This window comes from Mycteria americana, chromosome 2 (genome assembly GCF_035582795.1).
Source record: "Mycteria americana isolate JAX WOST 10 ecotype Jacksonville Zoo and Gardens chromosome 2, USCA_MyAme_1.0, whole genome shotgun sequence".
Taxonomy (NCBI): domain Eukaryota; kingdom Metazoa; phylum Chordata; class Aves; order Ciconiiformes; family Ciconiidae; genus Mycteria; species Mycteria americana.
The window spans coordinates 6,958,547-6,980,722 of record NC_134366.1 but is presented as its reverse complement, the minus strand read 5'-3'; the positions used below and the strand labels follow the sequence as shown (position 1 = coordinate 6,980,722).

The 22,176-nt window shown below is 41.8% G+C and overlaps 1 protein-coding gene across 1 annotated transcript in view; it reads right to left on the bottom strand.

Moving 5' to 3' along the window:
• The window catches only part of LOC142405259 (sodium channel protein type 5 subunit alpha-like), a 222,068-nt gene that overhangs the window by 53,303 nt on the left and 146,589 nt on the right, over positions 1 to 22,176 (bottom strand). The window contains exons 17-18 of the mRNA XM_075492326.1: positions 18,704 to 19,174; positions 4,123 to 4,269 (exon numbers count right to left, since the gene is read on the bottom strand). Coding sequence (XP_075348441.1) covers positions 4,123 to 4,269; positions 18,704 to 19,174 — 618 coding nt within the window. The remainder of the gene's footprint in view (positions 1 to 4,122; positions 4,270 to 18,703; positions 19,175 to 22,176) is intronic.

The following is a 22,176-nucleotide window of genomic DNA, read 5'->3' as shown; positions in this document are numbered from 1 at the left end:
CCAACAAGGGGATCAATAAAAAGAGGGGGGAGAGCCTGTTAGAATTAATACAAATGTAAGTAGAGAAATATCTAGAGAGCCTAAAACATATGCAAATCAGCAGACCCAGACAAGGCACATTGTAGGGCATAAAGGGATCTGATACACCAAGTTAACACACCATTAGCAATCAATAGTGAATGCTCATGGAAAACTGGAAACAGCCCAGGAGAGCAGCAGTAAGTAAACACAATACTGAGCTTAGAGAAGAGGAAAAGGGAATAATCATGGGAATCACAGATCACTAAACACTTGCTGTAGCCTGTGATGAAAGCAAATTAAATAAAGACTTAGAGGAGAAAATGAGAGTGCTTTGTTGGAGTGAAATGTGATAGAGCCGTAAAGGCAGTGAGGTGGTTCTCCTGTACGCTAAGGGTACAGTGCACAAATGGGATGCAAGGGGGACAAAAGAAGGCAAAAAGGACAAATACAGCATCTCCTCTTTCTTTCTTGGAATAAGTGAGTGGAGGAGGTGTACCAGGCAGAGACAACGGGATCTGTCAGAAGCCCCTTTGGGAGACCTCCCACCATTGCATAGATTCATGCTGCAGAGGGTAGTTTTACTGTGTTTCTGGGTGGAGTGGCTTTTTTAAGTGCCCGGACAGGGCTTCCACACCCACCGCTTGTGTCTGTAATAGTGGCAAATTGATCTGAATGGGTTTTTTCAAAAAGCCTTTAGCAGTGAGATGCTGGAATCTCATTGAAAGTTGATGTTTGCTCAAGGCTTAACTCTCTTATCTCCCTTCCTCTCTCCCTCACCTCTGAAGATCACAGCCTTAATCTATCAAATTGACATATGATATATAAACCTTAAGAAAATATCTGGATTTCTATTATAGACAAGTCTACTTTTAAAATAAATTGTAATTGGTTTGGATTCACCCATTGCTACATGGAGAAAAGACATCCTAAGGACCTAAATATAACACAAACTTTGCCTTCAGAGGAGGAGATCTGTAGGGATTAGAGTCAGCATTATCTTCACTAAAGATATGGAAGAGGTACGGACTGATATAATCCTCATGTTAGACGATAACATTAAATTGGAGAGAGTATTGAAACCAAGCAAGCAGAAATGAAGAGAGAAGTGAAATATGGATAGAATATAGCAAAATGAGACTTGACTCAAAACAGTACAAATGAGAGAGTTCAGGGAAAATTCCAGTGGAAATCCTGTAAACCTGTAACCCCAAGTCACCTGGAGTAATATTAAAAAATTAGACGTGATTTTGCAGTGGGATCTAACAATGGAGAAAACCTACATGAAAGCATCATGTCTAGATAATGAGATAGTTTCCTTTCTTTACAGTTCTGTGGAAGTTGTATTTGGAATATTGTGCTTACTTCTTGGCAAAACAACTCCCAAAAGGAACAACTGAGGGAGTTGCAAAGAAAGAGCTAAAAAAAGACAGATAAAGGGCACAGTGATAGCAATTGACAAGAAATAATGAAATGACAGAACAATGGCATGTGACTTCAGGGGGTAAGCCAAAGACAAAAGGACGCAAACAACAGCCTATTAAATTCAGTGATATTAATTCATAAAAAGAGAATTATGGATAAAATTGGTAAAAGAGAGTAATGAAATGGTGCTTTGAAAGGGAAAAAAGAAAAAAAAAAAGGGCTGGTTATTAAGGCAATATACCCAGCCATGAGATTTTTTTCGAAGGAAGCGAATTGTTCCCCTTGGTAAATGAAGAAATCCAAGTTGCCTGATATATTTAAAGGCAGATTCCACAAAGCTGTACAAAATATTTCATGGGGCAGTGTTTTGGCAGAGAAATCAACCAGATTGTTCTCTGAGGTCTTATCCACCTGTGACATCAATGATTTTATTTCTATGGTCTTTCTGATGATTTATATAGGATGAATTTTTAATCATATAATGTATCCTTTACTGACATCAACAGTGTTTTATTCCGAACACATTCAATGCTTCCTGTTATTGACTGAATCACTCAAAGCCCTGCCTCTTGGGCATACCAAATCTGTTAAGTTACTTCCTTGCAGTTGCTGGCTTTATTTGGCTAGTTGCAAGTTCTTGGGACATTCATCAGAAAGATGATTAGCATGTCCTTGTGTGCCGGCACAAAGATTACTTCTGCATAGGAGGACTGTAAGTATGTAATGTCCACGCAAGATCTGGCCTTCAAAAATAGCATCCTTTGGGCTTTGCTCTTTCATGTTGGTATTCATAGCCTCATGTGAACTTCCGTTTGATTTCAAGTCATCCCTGGATTATTGCCATATTCCTCCACCTCTTTCTAAGCAGCTGTAAATAGAATCAATTATACTCTACTATAGAAAGGTGACATTTGTGTCCCAGGACCCTTTGAAAGTTGAGGGAGGAAATGGGGATTATTTCTTTATCACGATGTTGCTGAATATATCAGGGCTAGAATGTTCCTGCTTTATCATGACATTTCGTTATAGCACTAGAAAAGGACATAGTTTTCCAGCCTCCACGTTAGGATCACAGGATTTATTTATCTCAAAAATACATTTAAACATGAAGGATACCTAATCCCCTGAAAATTCCTGAAACAGTCTTCTAATTCCTCCTAGTTATAAAGCTTTACCTCATTATTTTAAAGTTTTGGGTTTCTTTGGTAAATATATATACATTTTTTCCTGAGATTGAGATATCAAATATTCGAGTCTCCTTCCTCTAAAGTTCAGGACCTTTTCTTTCTGAAGATGAAGTTAAATATGCCAAGAAGTATTCTGGCAAGGAGGATTGCTCCTTACAGAAACACTTAATGGCTAGAGGATTTCTGGTTACTGTGAGTGGAATTTAGCTCACCTAAGTGTACAACTCATCTGGTTACCCTGGGCTCCCTTTACAGTCAATGGAGAGAAACAGGTACTTTTAGAAGATGATTCATCTGACCTAATTTAAATGTTGATTTCAGTCAGAGATGAGACACATTTACCTAACTACATTGGCTCCAGATCCTCATTGACTATAAAGGGGCCTCAGATGAGAAGTTCAGATGCAGATGTCTACATTTAGTTCAGTAAATTCCACCCCATATGACAATATAAATCAGCAGGTCTGGAGAAGATGAGCTCTGGCTCTGTGATGGCTGTTTCCTGTTGTCCTGTCAAGATTTCTCCAGGAGATTGCTCCTGCTGGGCACGAATTTGCCAGCAGTTTTATAGCAGAACTGGGAGAGGTGTGATGCGTGTTGATACTATGTCATCCTTTCCCTTTCATTAATTCAGTCCCCCAAAACCCCCACTGGTTCCAATCTCAAGGAGCTGTGGAGTTCCCCAAACTCCCAGGACATCACCCAAAACCTCCAGTTTCTGATTTCAAAGAGAGGAATCCATCACTGTTTAATAATAAAGGCAATGTTATGTCAATAAAATGTTAAATCTGAATGGGAAAAAACCCCAACAAGTCAGCAAGTAGGATACAGGGAATTTAAAGCTTGGAGTCACTCAGTGTACAGTACAAAAACATGTATTTTTGGTATTCATGTTTATAAGGACAACATAATCCTACAAATTGAAAATAAATGACAATGGGTGCACATTGAGAAGCAATGAGTGAGCTACACTTGGACAAACATCAGCTGAATGATACCAAAGCTTACTATCTAGTTAGTATCTTCATGTCAACTACTGAAATTGTTGCACCTTCCTTGGGTCTATGTGCTAACAGAAAAAGAAATGGTAATCTGTGACAGATAGCAGATACCCTCCAGTGAACTCAAGGTACAGATCTGCCAAGTCAGCACATGCCATTCTCAGAACTACTTTTCAGCAGGAAAACACACACATATTTGCTCCTAAAATAAGACAGTACCATTATATACGATTTTGTGTTTTTTCAAAGCCTCTTGGAATCCCATCTTAATTTATAATGCACATTTTACAAGCTTTCCAATTATTTTTATGACAACAAAATCCTCTCTCTTCTTTACTAAGACTGTAATACCTACTACGTTCTATTGCTTTCCTACCACTTGGCAAACGTATTTTTACAAGCCATAAACCCCACATAAATCGGTGACATGCACTATGAAGCTGGTGCAATGAATTGCATGCAGTATCAGGTAGGAAAGTTGTTTCTGTTACCTCTTTTTGCCCTACTGGAGGTGGTGGCTCAGCCTTCAACTGCTTATCCACGTGCAACTCACTTAACTCTTCACAAATCTCAGAGTTCTGACTCCGGACGCCTGGGCTTTGGCATCGCTGCCCCCTCAGCTGCAGCTGTTTTTCCTGCTGGAAATAATCCTAGATGGGTTTATTTTCTTTTTCTTTGATAGCATGCTTATTTCTTAAGGAGAACTCCCCAGCTAGAAGAGAAAATAGCCTGGACTATACTTGTCAGAGGATGACATCTTAAGGAAAAATGGCAAGGAACAAGATAACACAAGCTTATGCTGTAACTTTTGAGCTTTAGCAACTGGATATGTCAAGATATCTGGCTGTAGAAAATGGAAATACAAATAGGCCAACTTTTTTTGAGCTATTGTTGCTAGGGCAGGAGGAAATACCCTTGCAATCTCCATTTTGAGTCTGGTTTTGAGACACAAGTTTCCTCCAGTGACCCAAGGCGCACAGAAAGGTGCTCGCGGTTCAGTCGAATAACCGAGGGGTGTACTCTGAAGGCGAGGCAGTACTCAGTGTTACTGCTGGAGAAAGGCGTGAGTGCAATGCCCAACGCTGTGCTACGAGTCTGCTTGAAACAGTGTGGAAAAAAACACACCCAGAAGAGACAAAATACACATTGAAGGGGAGAAAAATGCAAAGTTCACAGGAAGAGATAAAAGGTACCTAAAAGTAGATGTGGAAAAACTGCAGGTAAACACATAAACGTAAGCAGGTCCTATTCAGCAAAACTCTTAAGATTACTTTGCACCCACTGATGCCAACAGGACTTAACCACAGGTTGAAAGGAGAGCACGTTCTTAAGTACTTCACTAAAAAGGGATGGACTCTGAAATCACAGCAACGATTTTATTTCTGCAAACACGTCTGACTAGACCCAGTGCTTGCTAGTGCGAGTGGTGCCATTAAATCCAGCTCCTTCTTCCTGGGGTGATGATTATTGCTGCTGAGCTCTCCAGAAGTACTCCCAGGACTAATGGCAGAGGAGAGTATGTTTGCAGGGTTGGTTCCTACACCTGGAGGCCCAGGTTCTCTGCTGGTGTAAATCAGTGTGGCTTTATTGATTCACCTAAGACAGGGATTTCTCTGAAAACTCCATAGCTCATCACAGCACTACCATCGTTCATGCCATTACTAATGCTGCTACTGAAATATTAATAAAACTCTAGCCAGTTTCAAAGGCTTGTGCTGAATTGCTTACAGAAGGACTTCCATGCTGAGAAAAAAATTACAAGCATAACAGGATTTCAACAGTAATTGTTTAAACCTATTTATCTTTCCCTTGTCCACCTTTTTTTTTCCCTTGGCTTGACTGACATTCGACGTTACTCATGTATTAAACGAGTTTCCCTTCCCCAGGGAGTCACAGCGTACCTGCCTCCGTTCTAAAGCCACATCACCACAGGAAGTCCCTCAAGAGGTACCAGGAGCAGAAAAACACTTTATTCCAAATATAACTATCTGAAAGAACAGATGACACAAAGGAAGCAGTTGGTTAAGCAAATTGCTCTCCGTATAAATACTTTCGAACTGTCAGGTTTGTATCAGTCCTTTCAAATGTCGTTCTGTGTTTCTAGCAAATTAATTTAAAATCAAATTACTTGTTTCCTGCTTCAGAGGGCATGTGGTCTAAAATATATTCTAACTTCAATAAATTAAATTAGACATGTCCAAGCCTGTACCCTCTGCATAAGAATGTATTACATACAATTTCTTGGTAGTTTAGCACTGATCTTCACAGGCCAGAGATTGCTCCATAATTATTGAGTTACAGTTCCGTACCTGTCAAAAAGTAACAGTCTTTAAGGTGCATCTTTGGAAATAGTGTAATATTCGTGGGAGTAGCTAACCTGGAAGGCACAGTATGCACAAGTAAGGCGCTCAGCCATAAAAAGGGTTTTTTTTAATGCAATGTGCATACGACTTAGTACCAAGTAATCTTAATGGCATGATATTGGTTATAGCACTAAAACAACAGAAACAATTGTTTCATGTTAAAAGTGCAACGCAATCCGAGGTGACATCTCAAGTTCATTTATGCAGAAAGGTTGTGCACTCAGATTCATTAGAAACTATGCAGTGTATGAGAACAGACTGTGTAATTCAGTTGATCTGACGAATACTCAAGTTGTTAAGCAAATTATTGCACTAAGCTAGAGTCAAATGCTAAACTTACACCAATTCTTTACTTATTAACCCCTCTGTGTGGTACCAAGACTGAGCAACACTTTCCTAGAGACTAAACTCCAGGAAACGTGGACCTAGCTACTTCCCAGAAATCATACTTGTACCAAGTATCCGACGAGTTAACATTAATTAAAACTGATTAAATATATCCTGGCAAATTATCCAATGGGGACAAGACACGCATGTGCTCGGACAATGATTTGGATCATCATCATCACGTGTTTTCAGACTTGTCCTGCAAATTTATAAGGTGGGAGAAAATCTGTAAGAGAAATAGACTCTTCAAAACAATCTGGTTGTACAGACTGATCCCCAAAGGAGTGTTAGGGAATCAGCTGAGTTTTTGCAAGCAACTGATGGCAGCCCTGGTAAGCCACTCTCGTGGGATGCAACACTCTCATTTCCAGAACGCAGCACCTGAAGATCAGCACGGACCTGTCTGGGGAAAGGTGCCTTTGCTTGATGTTGTTTAACTTTGGACTGTTTGCTTTTGTTCTGATTCCAGATGATTCGTTCTTCTGGCAGCCATGGCAGCAGGTTTATCTGCTGTAAAGCTCCCCACTGTGGGTGGTTTATATAATTTGTTTTTAATTTTTGTATCAAGTGCCATGTTGCCAAGGCAATACACATTATGTTAATATTTATTGATTCAGTTGTTTTCATAATTTATAAAGTAAAACCATTCAGCAATATAAAAACTTTGTAAGTGCAAATGGAGGGTTGGGAGCCCATGACAGACCTCAGCTCCTTTAGAGCATAAACCAAAAGTTTGCTCACCTCTGCTCTGACCTGGGCCCTAGAAAGAGGTGATCTGCCAACACCATACCAGTAATTAGCACATGGAGGAGGACGGACCCAGTGTTGTCCCCTTGCATGCTGCAGGCCAGCTGTAGCACCAGGAAAACAGCAACCAGATTGAAAATAGAACATAATCTGGGTGACATCTCAAGTGTGTTTGTGCACGGACCCACATACTTTTTTGCTGACACAAATAAATACAAAGGCTCCACACTGTGTTCTGCCTCTGAAAAGCACAGATCGGCTAATTGTTTCAGGCTCAAATGGGGATTAGTGCAAATGCCGCTCCTTTGGAAAGAGGACTTGCTGTTGGCAAAACAAGACAAATACCTGTCATCAGCACGGATTCACTTTATTCCTTCCCCACGGAAATATCATTTTTTCCATCCTGTGCAAACAAATTTAGAAAGAGGATCCCAGGACCTGCCTTTCAGATGGTGATCAGCTCACATGGGTTCTCCTGATGCTTCACTCACTCCTTAGATCATGACCCTGGCTTGTAACATTTGTTGCCTGAATCCCTGGCTACGGCTGTTGTGGGAAAGAAGACGTGCAAAGCCTTTGATAGCAGGAAGCTTCCTCTCCCAGGCAGGTGGGGAGGGAAGAAATGGGAATTGGCTCTGGAGCCTTTCCCCCTTGCAACTGTCACTGCAACATCACAGCAAGCAAGGATGAAGGATGTGGCAGGATAAAGTTGATTTAAGTTATTTTATGAAGTGTACAGGGTATTCCCTGTCTCTGATGGGACAGTGCAAATGCAAACTGCCCTTTGCTCAGTCTGTAGTGCAAAGCTTCAACCCTGTGTATCTTCTCTGCTCCCCACCAGGCTCATGCCTCCCTCTGTCTCTTTGAAGGCCATGTTTGAGACACTAATGGGATTTCATGGATGTCCAGGTTCTGCCGTCACTTTCCAGGAATTAGATGGTCAGGACATTTCTAGGTGCAGACTCAGAGTGGTGGAAGCTTGTCCTGATCCCCCCACATACAAGTCTGCACGTACTTGGCCATACACATGAGACCCTACTTTACCGAGGGACACTGCCCGTCAGAGGAAGCATCGTCAGCAGACAAGGATGCTGGCAACAGAAATATCGCTGCTTTAGCCATTCATAGAGGACTGACGCTATGAAATTGAGCCTCCTCGAGAAATGCAGCTCAATAGAGCAGCAATTAGTAATTTAATGGATGACAAAATATTTTAACCTGCAAAGCTTCCTATAGCCAGTTTTCAGATACCGTAATAGGACTCTGAGGAGCTTTTCATGTATAGCAAACCCAGTTCAGCAGTGTGACACACATAGTTAAGAGAGGACTGTTTACTCTGTAAAGTAATTGTTGATATTTGTGTTCCTCCTTGCAGACAGCTATGGATTTCATAAAATCACCATGCCTGGTAGCAATTGGCATCCTTTCTCAGCAACAGTTTGCGCCTCGTAACTGGCACCCTTCCTCTGCAAAGAAGCCAAGAAGTAAATGATGGCGAAAACCGAACTGTTTATATCCTACCTCTACATAAGTGGAGAAGCAAGCAGATTGCCGCGCCGCTGAAATACAGCGAGCTCGCATTACTGCCTGGGTGGCACCTGTTTCGTGTGTAAAGTAAACAGGAGACTACAGTCTGCAGAGCTGTTGGGCTGACAGCTCTCAGATATGCTGAATTCAAGTCTTTCTGAAAAGCCTTGAAAAATATGAGCTAAAATGGGAGAGAAATAAATAACCAGAAACTGGGGAAACGAATCGTGGGTTCTTATTACCAGAACAGATCGTTTATGATCTTGGTTCTCCTCTTTCACAAATAAATGTAAAACCTTGTAGCACCAATAAAATCTGGATTTATCTTTCTGCACGTTTAGCATGAGAAGAAAAATCACCAAATACATCAGGAAAATCCCCTTGCTTCCTTAATACGAGAAGGGGAAGATTAATATCGCTTATTCTGCTTGGAATAAAAGAAGGCTGGTGTGCAGCTGTCAATTTTAAGCATGCGCATTTGAGAATCTCTCTACCCCGGTTTGAAGAATTGCTTCTGTAAAGCAGAGTTGCTACTACTCAGTTTAATGAGAAATCAGAGGAGAACCTGGAGTGATACCACACCACAGCGCTGGTATGGCAGCTAAGACACAGAGAGGACTCGTGCTACTCTACGTTCTTTTACCAGTGCAGTTTATTAGCAGACTGTGGTGTTTGCAATACCGATGTAAAGTGTGTGAAGTCCTACTTTAAGTTTGCAACACATGTACATAATTTAAGAGCTGCAAATTCCTCACAGAGGCTATGAAAACAGAAAAAGGAAAGTCTAAACTTGATTATCTGAGACTAATCATCCCCACTCTCCATCCTACACCACTTGGTCCATCATGCCACTTCAGCAGAAACAACTAGACATCAGGCTAGCTTAGTAGACTGATTTTTGTTCAGGTTTTCAGCCCGTATCTACCCCTCCCAGTCTTTGCTTTTGCCATTCATCTATGCAAAAGCCAGAAACAAGCTGGTGCAAAGGGAGCAGTCAAACATCAGAATTAGAAGGTGCTGCTCCTATTTGCCATGTGAATCCATCTGGATTTTTTTTCTTTTTCTTGGTGACCCAGCCTTTATAGGGACCCCATTTATTAAAACCCAAATCACTAACACATGCATGCAGAAGAGCAACGTGGGCAAAACAGGTTAAACACAATAGTCTCTGAGTTCAGAAACAGCACAGGCCTGCTGCCCAGCTCCCGGTGAATGTACCAGTAGATGAAATTATGCCCCTCCACTTGGATGTCCACAGGTCCCGAGGGAGTTTCCAGTTGAGCTGTCATCTGTCAGAGTTACGCCATTGTAGTTTGAACTTACGCCTATGTAGCTAACCACAGAACTTGTCCTGCTAGTGGACCTCAGAAACACATCTTTTTTCCCCTGAAAGTTGTAGGGTATTGGGAAGCAAAGTGCAGTGCTTGTTCTAAAAAATAATGCACCTGTGAGTACTTAGCTGGATAAAACCACCAGAATCTGGCCCTTAAACCAGCAAAACCTCCCCTGGAACCAGCCTGCCCTAGTATTTTCTTTCATTTTAAATAAAGGTGAACTAAAACTTCACCAGAGAAACATCATCACAGCCACTAACTGCTGGTCTCTGCACAAGCACGGGATGCTTTGCCAAACGTCTTCCCTCAAGAGGGAAACATCAGTTTTGCAGTGCTCCTTCTCAGATTAATCCAGAACATTTTAAGCATTTGAGCTCTGGCCGCGAAGGAGCAAGGCACGTTATTTCTAATGGCTTCTGCCTTGCTGGCCTAAGATCTTTTCCCACACTGGGCAACATACTGCCCATAATAAAACATAGATTCATTATTCCCAGGGTTGACTCTTAAAATTAGTCTAAGTGGGAGAACTTGGCAAAAAGATGGACTGCCAAAGTTAATTTAGCCTGTTATCAATTCAATAGGCTAAAATAGGCAGTGAAAGTGTTTTGTAAGTGTTCATTGTTCAGAGTTCAAGCTAATACCTTCTGCTAAATTGCATTTGGAAGTTTAATCACAATCTACTTCATATTTCTTTTTGTAATTGGGATCTCTCCACAGTATAATATGAGGAACTCAAACTAACGGGCTCCTCTGATGGAAGTTTGGAAGTTTGCCTCAAAGTGCAGTGAGTGAGAGTGCCTGAAATAACCCGGAACCTTTCACCCAAATAAGGCGTTAATATTTTGATCATTAAGGAATTCTCATATTATTACAGGCAATAGAAACAAAATAACCATTATTTTAAATTTTGTTACTTTGGACCATAATTAATGGGAGTAATTTCAACCCCCCGACACACGCATGCACGCGCTGTCTCACTTGGCACAGGAGCTGTTGGGGAACTGGCTGCTGTTCATTTTGTCCAAAATGTTAAATGTCGGCGTTTTCTTTACCAAAGGGAGAAACAGTGAGAAATGCTCATTTCTGGGCAGCGTTTTGCTCCAGGGAGGGATATGGATACTGGGAAATGGCACCCAGTAGGCTGTGACTGACGCGTAGTCCACAGTCTGGGCACTTGTCCAAATGCATGTTGTCAAGTCCGCTATGCCTGATATCGGTTCTTTCAATGCCAAGCTTTTTTGTTTTTTTTCTCTTGCCTCTTTCTCTCCTCCATCAGCTCCCTGCATTTCCTGCACCTTAGGCATTATGCTGTGGACAAATATATTTCCCTGCCACCGCACACTGAATAAGCACCCTAAAACCTTTGTTCACAGTGTGACTGCTCTAATCACGTCAGCAGAGATCTGACATGGAGTCTTCTCCTTCTGCCCCATCGTACTGAAACAAAATAAACACAAATGTCTTTCTATATGTAAAAGCAAAGATGCAGACATAGGTGCTTTAAATCTGCTGCTGTGATTTACAGTCCTTTTTCTTTTTCTAATAGCCTTGCTGCTATTCTTCTGAAGACAATAAATACAGAAATATTCTACATCCTTGCTCAAAATAATTAGCAAATCTATGCAGTTTTCAAGAAATGCAAAGCAAAACATACGAAAGGGAGAAATCCAGGCAAACTATGTATGTAACAATAATGAAAAAGCCCTGCTATCTTACTTAATGATCAGAAAAAATATTTGCCCAAATAAAGCTGACAAGAAGAATGCTGTAAGATTTATTGCGTGCTGCACGCATGTATACACGTAGGCTCACTCTCCTGCCAGTAAGAACTGGGGAGTCATCAACTGACTTCAAAGGTATTTTATCCAGTTGCACTAAAAGAGAACGTGTCCCACAGACTGGAACTGAAAACAGACAGAATATAAATACTGTTTGAAAGGGCATTACGGTTCCTGACAATAAAGTATATTTCCAGCAGTAAAAGGCTGAAATTAATGTACCCTGTCAAATAAACACACAACTTCATGGTATCTCTGATTTATAGACGTGAGAATTATTAGGAGCATAAGACATTGTCACAAACAATTTTATATCAAAATCTTTATGCGCTGGCATTTTTATGGCAATTTTCAATAATTTCAGCTACACTTATGTCAACCTGGAATAATTCTATTGACTTTTACAGAATCACTTCAGGTTTAGGAGCAGGTCTGTAATGCACAGAAATTGTACAGTAACATTTCCACTGTATACAAAGCAAACAGATGTGGGTCCAGATGCAGATGGTGAACTCTCTGTTACCTGAGACATTTCATTCTTTTCTCTGCCTTACAAATGATGTATCATAGCTAAAATAAACTTACAGGCTCTGTGCAGAAATTATTGGTTGAAGTCTTTGACTCAGTGTTACGAGAAAGCTAAACCATGATGATCCTAATGGTCCTCGCTGATGTCAAAATTATGAGTCTCTTACTGGTAGAAACATGCAAAAAAAAGCTATCAGAAATAGTTTCACCTTTTGAAATGAAATAAAATGAGTCAGTAATTCTGAAATAAATATGGGGAAGAAGAGAATAAAAGCTTGGGGGTTTGATCCAGTTCAGAGCAATATAGAAACTATACCGTTGAATAGAGACTCTGGTGGCAGCCAGCTCTGTCATTGACATGTACAGAGGCAGTTACTCATCTAAAGTCTGGAAAACTGGTTTTCCTGGCAGATGTGTTTGGTGGAGCCCAGGCAAGGGTATACACAAAGGGAGAACTTCCAATTGAGAAAAAAATGTGAATAAGACTGAGAAAGCAAGGCATGCTCTGGAGCAATGAATACTCGCCCTGTGTGCAAAATCCAGGCAATGTACACCCTTCAGGTCCTCTGTGCAGACCCAGACCCAAACGCCTTGAAAATCACAGCAGAGGTGCTGCTCTGCCTTGGAGGGCTCTAGGAAGAGTAGAGAGAAGTGCAGCTGTGCAGGTGGGAAACTGGGAAACCCTGAGAGGCAATGAAAGACACTGTCCCCTTCCCGCAGGCAGTATTCCCTGCCAGGTCATGGGAAGGTGAGCCCTAGCAGGCACAGCAACAACTCTCTGCTATTTAAGGATTTCCACAGCCAGCGGTAAGCCTCGGGCAAGAGGACGGGCCAGCCCTCCACCGGCTTTGCAGTCTCAGGACGGCACAAATCAGCCATGGTGGGAGCTGGGACCTGGCTGCCGTGGCGTGCGTGCCTGGTGTCGAAGAAGGTGTAAGAAGCTGCAGAGCGCTCCGTCCCGGCAGCAGGCAGCCAGCACTTTCCATATGACCCAATTAGCCACTCCGTCGGAACAAATCAATAATGGCATTTTCTGAAGACAAGCAGGCAAGTGCTGCTGGCTCGGCACTGCGTTGCATGTGAAAATACAAAGGTGTTATCTCTGCAGAAAGCAGCATCCGTGCCTGGCTCTGTCACTGCAGAGGGGGCGAATGTGAGATGTGGCCATGAGCCACTAGCCACCGCAGCCTGGATTTTCTTCTCAGTGGCATGCTATAGACAGAACAAGTCGAGGGCAGTAGTGTGAGTAAGGCAGGACATGAAGTAATTAAATTTAAGAAGGGGGAGAAAGCAATAACAGCCTTGTTGGGCTGACTGAAAAAACAAGGAAAGGGTAAAGCCATTTTCTGAGGTTGTACTAATGAATTCTGCCAACTGTAGGAACTCATCAATGCAGAAAAGGATCCAGACACCATGCAGAAAGACCTGGACATTGTTGAGGGCCTGGGGTAATAGAAACAAGACAGAGTTCGATGGTATAAGTGCAGAACACCATACTTTGGGGGCTGATTCAGGACACCCAGCATTACTCATCTGGAACCTCCTTTTAGTCTATCGCAGGATTCCTCTGAACCACAAAGTGATGTCACTGAAAAAGGCACACACCTTTCTGGGCTACAGCTGTGGGCACCTTGAAGGTTAAGAAATATTAAAATAGGAATTTTGAAGATTTAAGCTTCGGACTAATACATCTAATGTAAATGGTACCAACCCCTCTGATGTATGAAACTTTCAGTGTAGCTACATTGTGGGTAAGTTCTGGTAGGATCCTCTGTGTCAGGTGGACTGGACTGTGCACACTGAATTGTTCCATCACCTTACTGTCCCCATAATCTGGTTCTTACTCCTTCAAGAGACTGAAAGTTGATGTCACATATGAAAAGATGGTCTTTATAAGCAATCACAAGACACTCTACAGAGGTTCAAGAAAATAATTTCCACATTTTAATCATTTAGAAAGCCAAAATGAGAACCCAAAAGAACCTTGAGAAGATGTAACCAGCATGTTGCTGTGGTTGCTGCTGAGCTTTTGGGAGCTGTTTTCCTGCTAGGACAACCCATATTTAAATTATACGTCTCAAAGAGGAAAAATGGAAGACAGTTTTAATGTAATAGAAGGTTGTTTGGATACCATGTCCGAAGTATGAGTGGATGGGTGATATTTTTGTTGTGATTATTCTTGTTTTCATTATTAGGTTAAACTTCTCATGAAAACCTGAAGAAATCTTGTTGACTGACAAGGATAGACTTCCCCAGCACGATGAGCAGAAGGAAGGGGGTTAGGTAAAGTCCTTAGCGAAAATGTTTCAGTGGTTGGCACCAACACACATATCACACAATAAAGATGAATTAATTAAGTTCAGGGTGGACCTTTCTCAGCCCCACTCTTCTGCCAGCTTTTTGCACCTGTGCTGACTTTTATTGTTCAGCTTTTCTTTCTGATCCTTTCACTATATGTGTGGGCTACAGGCATGTGTCTTCTGGCTCTCTGAGCTGGCAGAGCATCTCACTTGCATCTCAGTAATCAAAGGAGATTTAGAAGCTATCAGGTGGTCTCACTCCTTCGAAACCCTCTCAATGACAGTGCCACAAATCGGTAGCTTTCAGGAAGACGGCTGCCAGTGTAAGCTTTGATAATAGAAATGGCAGCTGAAATTTAAACTGAGACATTTCTATTACTCAGAGGAAAATGTGCAGTCACAGAAGGGTTTCTCATCATCTGAAATTTCAAACTGCTGTGTGTAACCCTATGGAGCCCATTCCTCATAGCCACAACGGCTTACTTTAGAGCAGTTTTGTGACTTTCCAGGAAGAGCCCGGCATGGGTGCAGGAGCTGTAAGCCGAGCTGATCATCACCCTAAAATACCCCATCAGGATCAACAACCTTGTGGTTCTGCTTGAGATCAGCCTCCCTTCAGCCCCTCCATCATGACGGGTGGGTCTGGACTGATGTGACCACACGATGAACAGAATATGGTCCAGGATCTTCAGCTGACAGAGAAACTGTACAGCATGTGTAAGGATTGTGTAGATTTACCTAGCCACGCGCTTGAGAGGCATGCATACGTACGCTCCCTGTTTATGCATCTCCTTTTGCCTCTTCTCCCATGCTATTGCACCAAAATCTACATGTATGAGGAGGAAGGCAGGTTCTGGCGATGTTGCCAAAGGGCTGCTAAATTCCAGGTCAGCCAACAACTTTAAAGCGAAGCAGGGTACATTGTCTTCTCCTGAGAAGTAAATATACATACACATTCTCTTTGTACATGCTAAAATATTTAAATATGTAAAAATATGGAATATAATTAGGGAAAATTTAGAATAGATTTGAATGTTTAGTGTACCCTTGGTAGTTCTTGTTTCGTTTCTGTATGATGCCCTCCACACAAAAAGATACTTCACCGTAATTGTGCCCTTTCAGTGCAATCATGTAAATTTTGCTCTTGTGCACGTTGTTCTTCCTTTGCGAGCTCTGCCGTGGTTATTGTGGCCGTCCTGGAGGGAAGAAGGTAAAGACCCCCATGGAGTTGGGGCTCGCAGGATTAAAGCTTCTGGGAGTGAGTGGGGAAGTTTATTCCCCAGAGTCCCACAGGGCTGCCCTTGATACAAAGGTCAGCAAGCTGTAATGCTCACAACTCTATATCCAGGGAACTGGGTTTTCATACCGATGTCCGGGTGCAATAATATCTTCTGCAGTAACCTACGTGTTGATCAAGAGAGTTTTTTGTGGGTCCAGAGATCCTACGTCTTTGGAATGGGCACCATTAAAAATGACAGATCTTTGAATCATTTGGGATCTGCTTTCTCACGGCTCTGCTCCTTATGGAGACATTTACAGCTGCGCAAATTTATTAGGGTTTTGCGGGAAAGCAAATGCAGAGCTCATTACACAATTATAATTTCTGCCATTGAGCTTCTTCCTATTTTCGTTTATTCTTTATGCCAATGTATTTTGAGTATTTGAGTTGGAACCCTCTCGCATGCACACATTTTCCTCTCTAGAAATTTGATAAAATTGTTTGCTGGATATATGAACTCGTTTCTTGTTTGGACCTTTTCAGCAGTAGACCCCTCAGGCCTGTGGACAAAGGTTGAAAACCATTGATCAGGGCTATGCACAGCGGAACAGCAGTGACCTGCAGCAGCTGTTTGTCAAAGCCTGGAAAACACTAGTGACAAAGCTAATTAATGCATTTCTCAACTCCGTGCCTTCTATTTAATGCACACGCTAGCAGTGAACTATATTATTTCACTGCAATCCAAATATGTTGTGGTAATGTGACAATGTTACTCTAATGTTTATTGAAAATGTCATGAAAAGATACAGTGTGAAAACAGTATTTTGCTTTGCTTCTCCTACTGGGTTTTGCTTCCTCTTATTTTGTTTCACTCCAAATCCTCGATGTTTATATTACATATGATAACGTTTCAATATTATTGAAACAATTTGAAGAAGTTTTCTTAATATTTTCAGATCAGCTTTTATTCATAATGTTCCGCTTCACTAAAATGCCCATTTTTCTACATCAGTTCTCGTCTCATGATTCTAATAGATCTCACTAAAGGTCTAATTCCACATTTACTTGCTGGACAGCATAAAGTGGAAAGCTACCTGTTCCGTCTACTAATATACACACCAGCACCTACATGGACACATTGTGCAGCTAAATACAAATCACATTTCTATACTTTTAAGGTACAGTAAGATGTAAAAATCCCAAACCCTCATGCTCTGTGCTGCAGTTTAGCTTGCAATTGTGGGGAAGGTGGAATTTTGAGGAAGGTGGAATACAGTGACGCAACATACGTACGTGTGCGCGCACACACACACACACACACACGCTTCCAGACCTCATGGACACTTATGTGCAAAGTTTCAACAAACTTTTGCTTTGCACTGTGGAGGAAAAATCTGAGAGTTTTTAAATTGTGACACGCTGTCAGATGTAGCAGAAAGGTGTGGATATCTTTAAAGGCCAAAAGCAAAAATAAAACAAAACCAAATCAAAGCTCCGGAATTAAACACATTTATACACTATTAAACGCATTTATACTAGTCAGTATTTGCAGATTGGCTAATACTAAGAAACCCATCTACTATATTCATATTTCACTTTTCAAGTGTACTCTGCTTGTAGGTTTAACTAATACAACACTGGGAAGAGAAAAGGACTTCAAAGAAAAAAATAGATATTATCCATGCTACCACACTTATCCACAGGTCATTTCAATAAAAGTATTCCATAAAAAAGATACAAAAAAGTCCCTAAAAGTGTTTACCAAAAATTTCAAACTTCTTTTTTTGTTTCCTAGGTGTCTATTTGGACAGTGGGACTTGACGACAAAGTTTTCTGACCCCTTGCCCTTCAGCTCCCCAGGGGGATGGTCAATGTGTAAGACTTGCTGGTGAGCGGAGGCACTAACACTGTAAAGATTTCCTCAACGAAGCAGGACAAATTAACATTTAGCAGCCAATTTGTGCCCACCTCCTGACACAGAGTCTTTCCTAGGGGCTTTTTTAGGGCAGCCCTTCTCTAAGGTTTTGCTTCAAAACCTTCTTCCCCTCAACACAGAGATTGGGGATCCCTCCTGACAGCTGGATCTGAAACAGGAGCTTTGATCCAGCGCCTGCTGAACTCCGCAGGTCTCAGCCGGCGTCAGAGGATGCTGGATCAAGGCTGGAGGGTCTGGAAAACATTAACTAGATATGGTGTGTGGAGCCAAGAGATAAAGCTGGTAGAAAGCGGAGAGGGGGAGAAGAAGAGAAAGAAAAGTGTTCCCATAAAGATTTTTCTTCTGCATTTTACACCAACATTTGGAACCACACAGAATTTTTCATCCTTTGCTACTGAGTGCTCTGGGGAATGTGAAAATCTGCAATGTCATGCCAAAGAACAGGCAAATAACTATTTTTCCTGTCTGAATACATACAATTACCTATCTTCTCTCTTTCTCTTGTGCCTTGTCATATCAGCCTCTGCCTTGTTGTATTTTTAGGAGAACTACCTGGCCCTCGATTCTTGCTGCACAAGTCAAACCAAGCCGTTGCCCATTTTTGCACACTGATAAATCCCCTGCCATAGTCAGAGGACCTAAGATTTGTTCTGTAACATTCCCATGATTCAGCTGAAAGAAAAAAAAAACAGGCTTCTGTATGAGAAAGGGTTTAATTGCTCTGGTTAGAAGAATTAATCTAGACAAGCACGAAGAATACAAAGGGAACGCCTCTTGTTGGAGACTGAATTTTGCTCTTAGATATGCATGTGTAACTTCTTCTGAAGTTAACAACATAACAAAGGCAGGATTAGGCCATAGGACATTTGCATCACAAGCCATGGATCCAGAGCAAGGGTAGGAACAAAAGCTATCTTAATAAGCTGCAACTAGAAAACATTTTAGTTGCCTACCTGCTCCATTTCCGTAAAGGTGCTCTGCTCCTCGTCTTCTTCCTCGATATCTGACTCTCCCACAGCAATAGGAACACAAATGGACAGGTCAGGATTGGTCATAAAATCATCATTGTCTGTAATTCCTAGGTGTTTCTCCCCATTTTTATGCATCCCATCCTCAGTGTGGTTCTCTTTGTGATTCTCCATGTCTTTGCCGAGCTCAGTGGTTGTATGACTGTTCACACAATTGTTAAGGGCACCCGTATTCTGGGCAGCAAGCTTCATCATTGCCTTCTTTTCAGCCGTCGTCTTGGGGTGCCGGAGGACACTGCAGCAAAAATCCCACGTCGTGTGTTTCACGTACTGAAGACCTCTGTTGATCCGAGCAAAAGCAAGCTGCAGGTTGTTCATCTCCCCGTCCTCATCTGGTGCCGAGAGGTTGTCAGCACTGAAAGAGCTTAGCAGCAAGGCAAGGAACAGGTTGAGCACCTGAAACCAATAAAGTAAAAAGGAAATCAATGATTAATTGTGGAGGACAAATGTTTGGTCTTGGAAGCAGGAGGGTCTGAGTCTCATCTAATCTGTGCCACCATAACACCACCAGTGTTCATGGAACTACCTCTAATTATAGGTGATTTCAGCAGAAAAAGAAGGAGTGCAGACATTTCCAAACACTCTAATTTCAGGTGCAGAAGTTTAGCATGGACAATAACACACTCTGACATTCCCTTTCCCCCTCCAACACCCCGAAGCATGAAAAAGAAAAGACAAAGCTCAGAAACAGAATATGGGGTAAAATTTTCATTGGAAGCTACATAGTGTAAATATTCTCATAAGTGGTGGTATAATGAATTTCCTGTAATTGCCAGTATTCCATCTTGGAGCAAATCACTAATTACAACAGTTATTGACATCCAGAAAGGTACTGCTTACATGTAGAAAAAGACTATAGGAAGAATGTTTTCAGGACCTTTTTGGTTTTTACTCAGTGTGAATATTGTTATTTATATTTCATAGTATATAATGATATGCATATGCATGGCACTTAAACCAAACAGTATATTAGGAAACATTTCTAAACGTTTGTATGTTTATATAAATGTCCTCTGGGCCATGAATAAAATCTATTGTGACTGTGAATAAACACCTAAGAGGCCATATAGTTTCAAAACCTTTGCTCTCTGGGCAAAAACAAGCCATCACACTCAGGATTAATATGGCTAAATCTGAGCAGGGCTCACCTCCAAAGCAGGCTTGGGCCTGGAAATGAAGCTACTAGTCAGGAAAAAACTATTTGAAGAGTTTCACAGATGTATGGGAAGATACAGACTGAACTGGAGACCATAAGTTGGCTTCCTCTTGTTCCTGCAACTTCAGAACTGTCAACCTTTGCTGGTAGTGCACTGCAAGATTAGACACAACTACATATTTGGGTGACATATTTGATGATTTAAACCTCTTTTTACCTTCTGTGTTTTGGGTTTGGGTTTTTTTGTTTTGTTTTGTTTTTTCCCCCCAATATATACAATCATATCCAATAAATAAACCCAGTTTCTTCTAGAAGGGTATTCCCAGTAATACATCTTGCAGGCTGATCACCAGCTGCTGCGTATGGGACATTGCACCTGCTTGTGGTCCAAGAAGGAATGAATTACAGCTTTTGTGCCAGATTGACAAGGGCAAGAAGCTCACACCGGAGGTAGATGCCTGGGATAACGGGAATGGAGCAAAGGTGACTCAAACCAATATCAGCTAAAATACATTTACCCAAAATAAACTAGGACCAAATTGCCTGGTATCAGCTCATCTGCTGCCTGTACAAGGTGGGTGGGTGCCAGCTCTGTGGCACTGCAAGGGAGAGATCAGTGCTGCAGCACTTCTGCCGTTTTAGCAATAAAACGGACTTTGTGAAGAAATTTTCTCTGTGATCTCTTAATGCTACCAGAAATACTTGTAAGTCCGCTGGCTTCTGTCTTTCGGATAGTATTTTAAATTGATAAAGTCTACTAGACCAAAATAAACATTATAAACAGTACTGGGACTTACCAGAGAGCCACAAGATTTTGCTATCATCCTCCCACCCTGTTCCCCCTTATTGCAAATATTCAGAATATATGAGCTGGAATTTTGAAAACTAGTCTGGTCTTAATCACTCCGGTGACACTGCATTTGAAGTGTCCTGTCAATACTGTTTTGTAAAGTACTCTTTTCAATCAGCGTGATTATAAATGAAAGCAGTTGGTAGCACAGCAGATGCCCATGTCCATTATGAACTGCTGAATAAACTATTGCTGCAGCGAGCACTACCCTGCTCTAAAGTAAAGTGAGATTAAAGCTAATTGTTTCTTAGCTGGTCCATCATACTGGAGTGTCACTGACAGCTTGTGTGGGTCTCCTCTTAATCACTGTGGCAGTCTGGTATGAATCAATCTTTCATTACATATCCCACTCAGGGGTATTGCAAGTGATGTTGTGTGATAGGTAGCTGAAAACCAGAGTACTGGGTATATCGCTAAGCGAGTGGGAGTCCATCAGCAAAGGAGTCACTGGCAGAATCACTTTAGCCATTTTCAACCAAATTTGATAGAGGGATGACGTCTCAGAGATAACCACATTGCTACAAGCATCCTGAAAATAAGCATGTGGGTAAAGAAGAGACACTGCCCAGGCCACCAGTGCAGACAAAGCTTGGAACAAGCCACGGCATGTGTCTCCTTCCCAGTGGCAACCTAGGGACATGGGAAGGAGCTGGAGGAAGGGAGGGGATAAAGAAATCCAGAATAGAAATCTTCTGACTTTATAGGTTCAATTCAGTTCCCTTAACAGAGGTGTCTACTGTTGTTTGAGGTTATCTGAGACATCTGAACCAGACCTGCAGGAGATTTGTGTCCTCCTAAAGCTGCAGGTTTCATCTAACCAGGACATGACAGGGTGTCGTTGCAGGCACCAGACTGGCGGTGTTTAGGGAACTGAATCATGCTTCAAGGACGGCAGCTGCCTCCAAACTCAGACACCAAAGCTTGAGAGTCTAATGGGGCTTCTAAGCCCCATTTCAATCAAAAGAGGTTCATTCTGTAGACAACGGAGCCTGACCAAATACAGGTGACCACATTAGGGCCGCGTGCAGCTGCCAATATGTAGTCATCTAGTGTCAACTGGCCCTGGCATGCCCAAGTCATCCTGAGGCAACTGGCCGACACGCCACACTATTATGGGAGATCTGTGTCTAGTTGGAGGCCAGGATGGATACCTTACAGTATTCCCAGTGGCATTAGACAAAACTGAGTCAAGCCCTAGATCACTGCAGACTTTAGTGGTAGCTCAGACGTCTTCTCCATACACGAATACTTCCACGTAGGTGCCCAAATTTTGTTATCTGAAGCTGCATTTCATCCTATAGTTCATTAATTCTGCTGTTCACAGAATAACTTGTTTGAAATGGCTTGTTTCACTTTTCTGTATTTATTTTGTATGTCAAACTAAAGCTACGT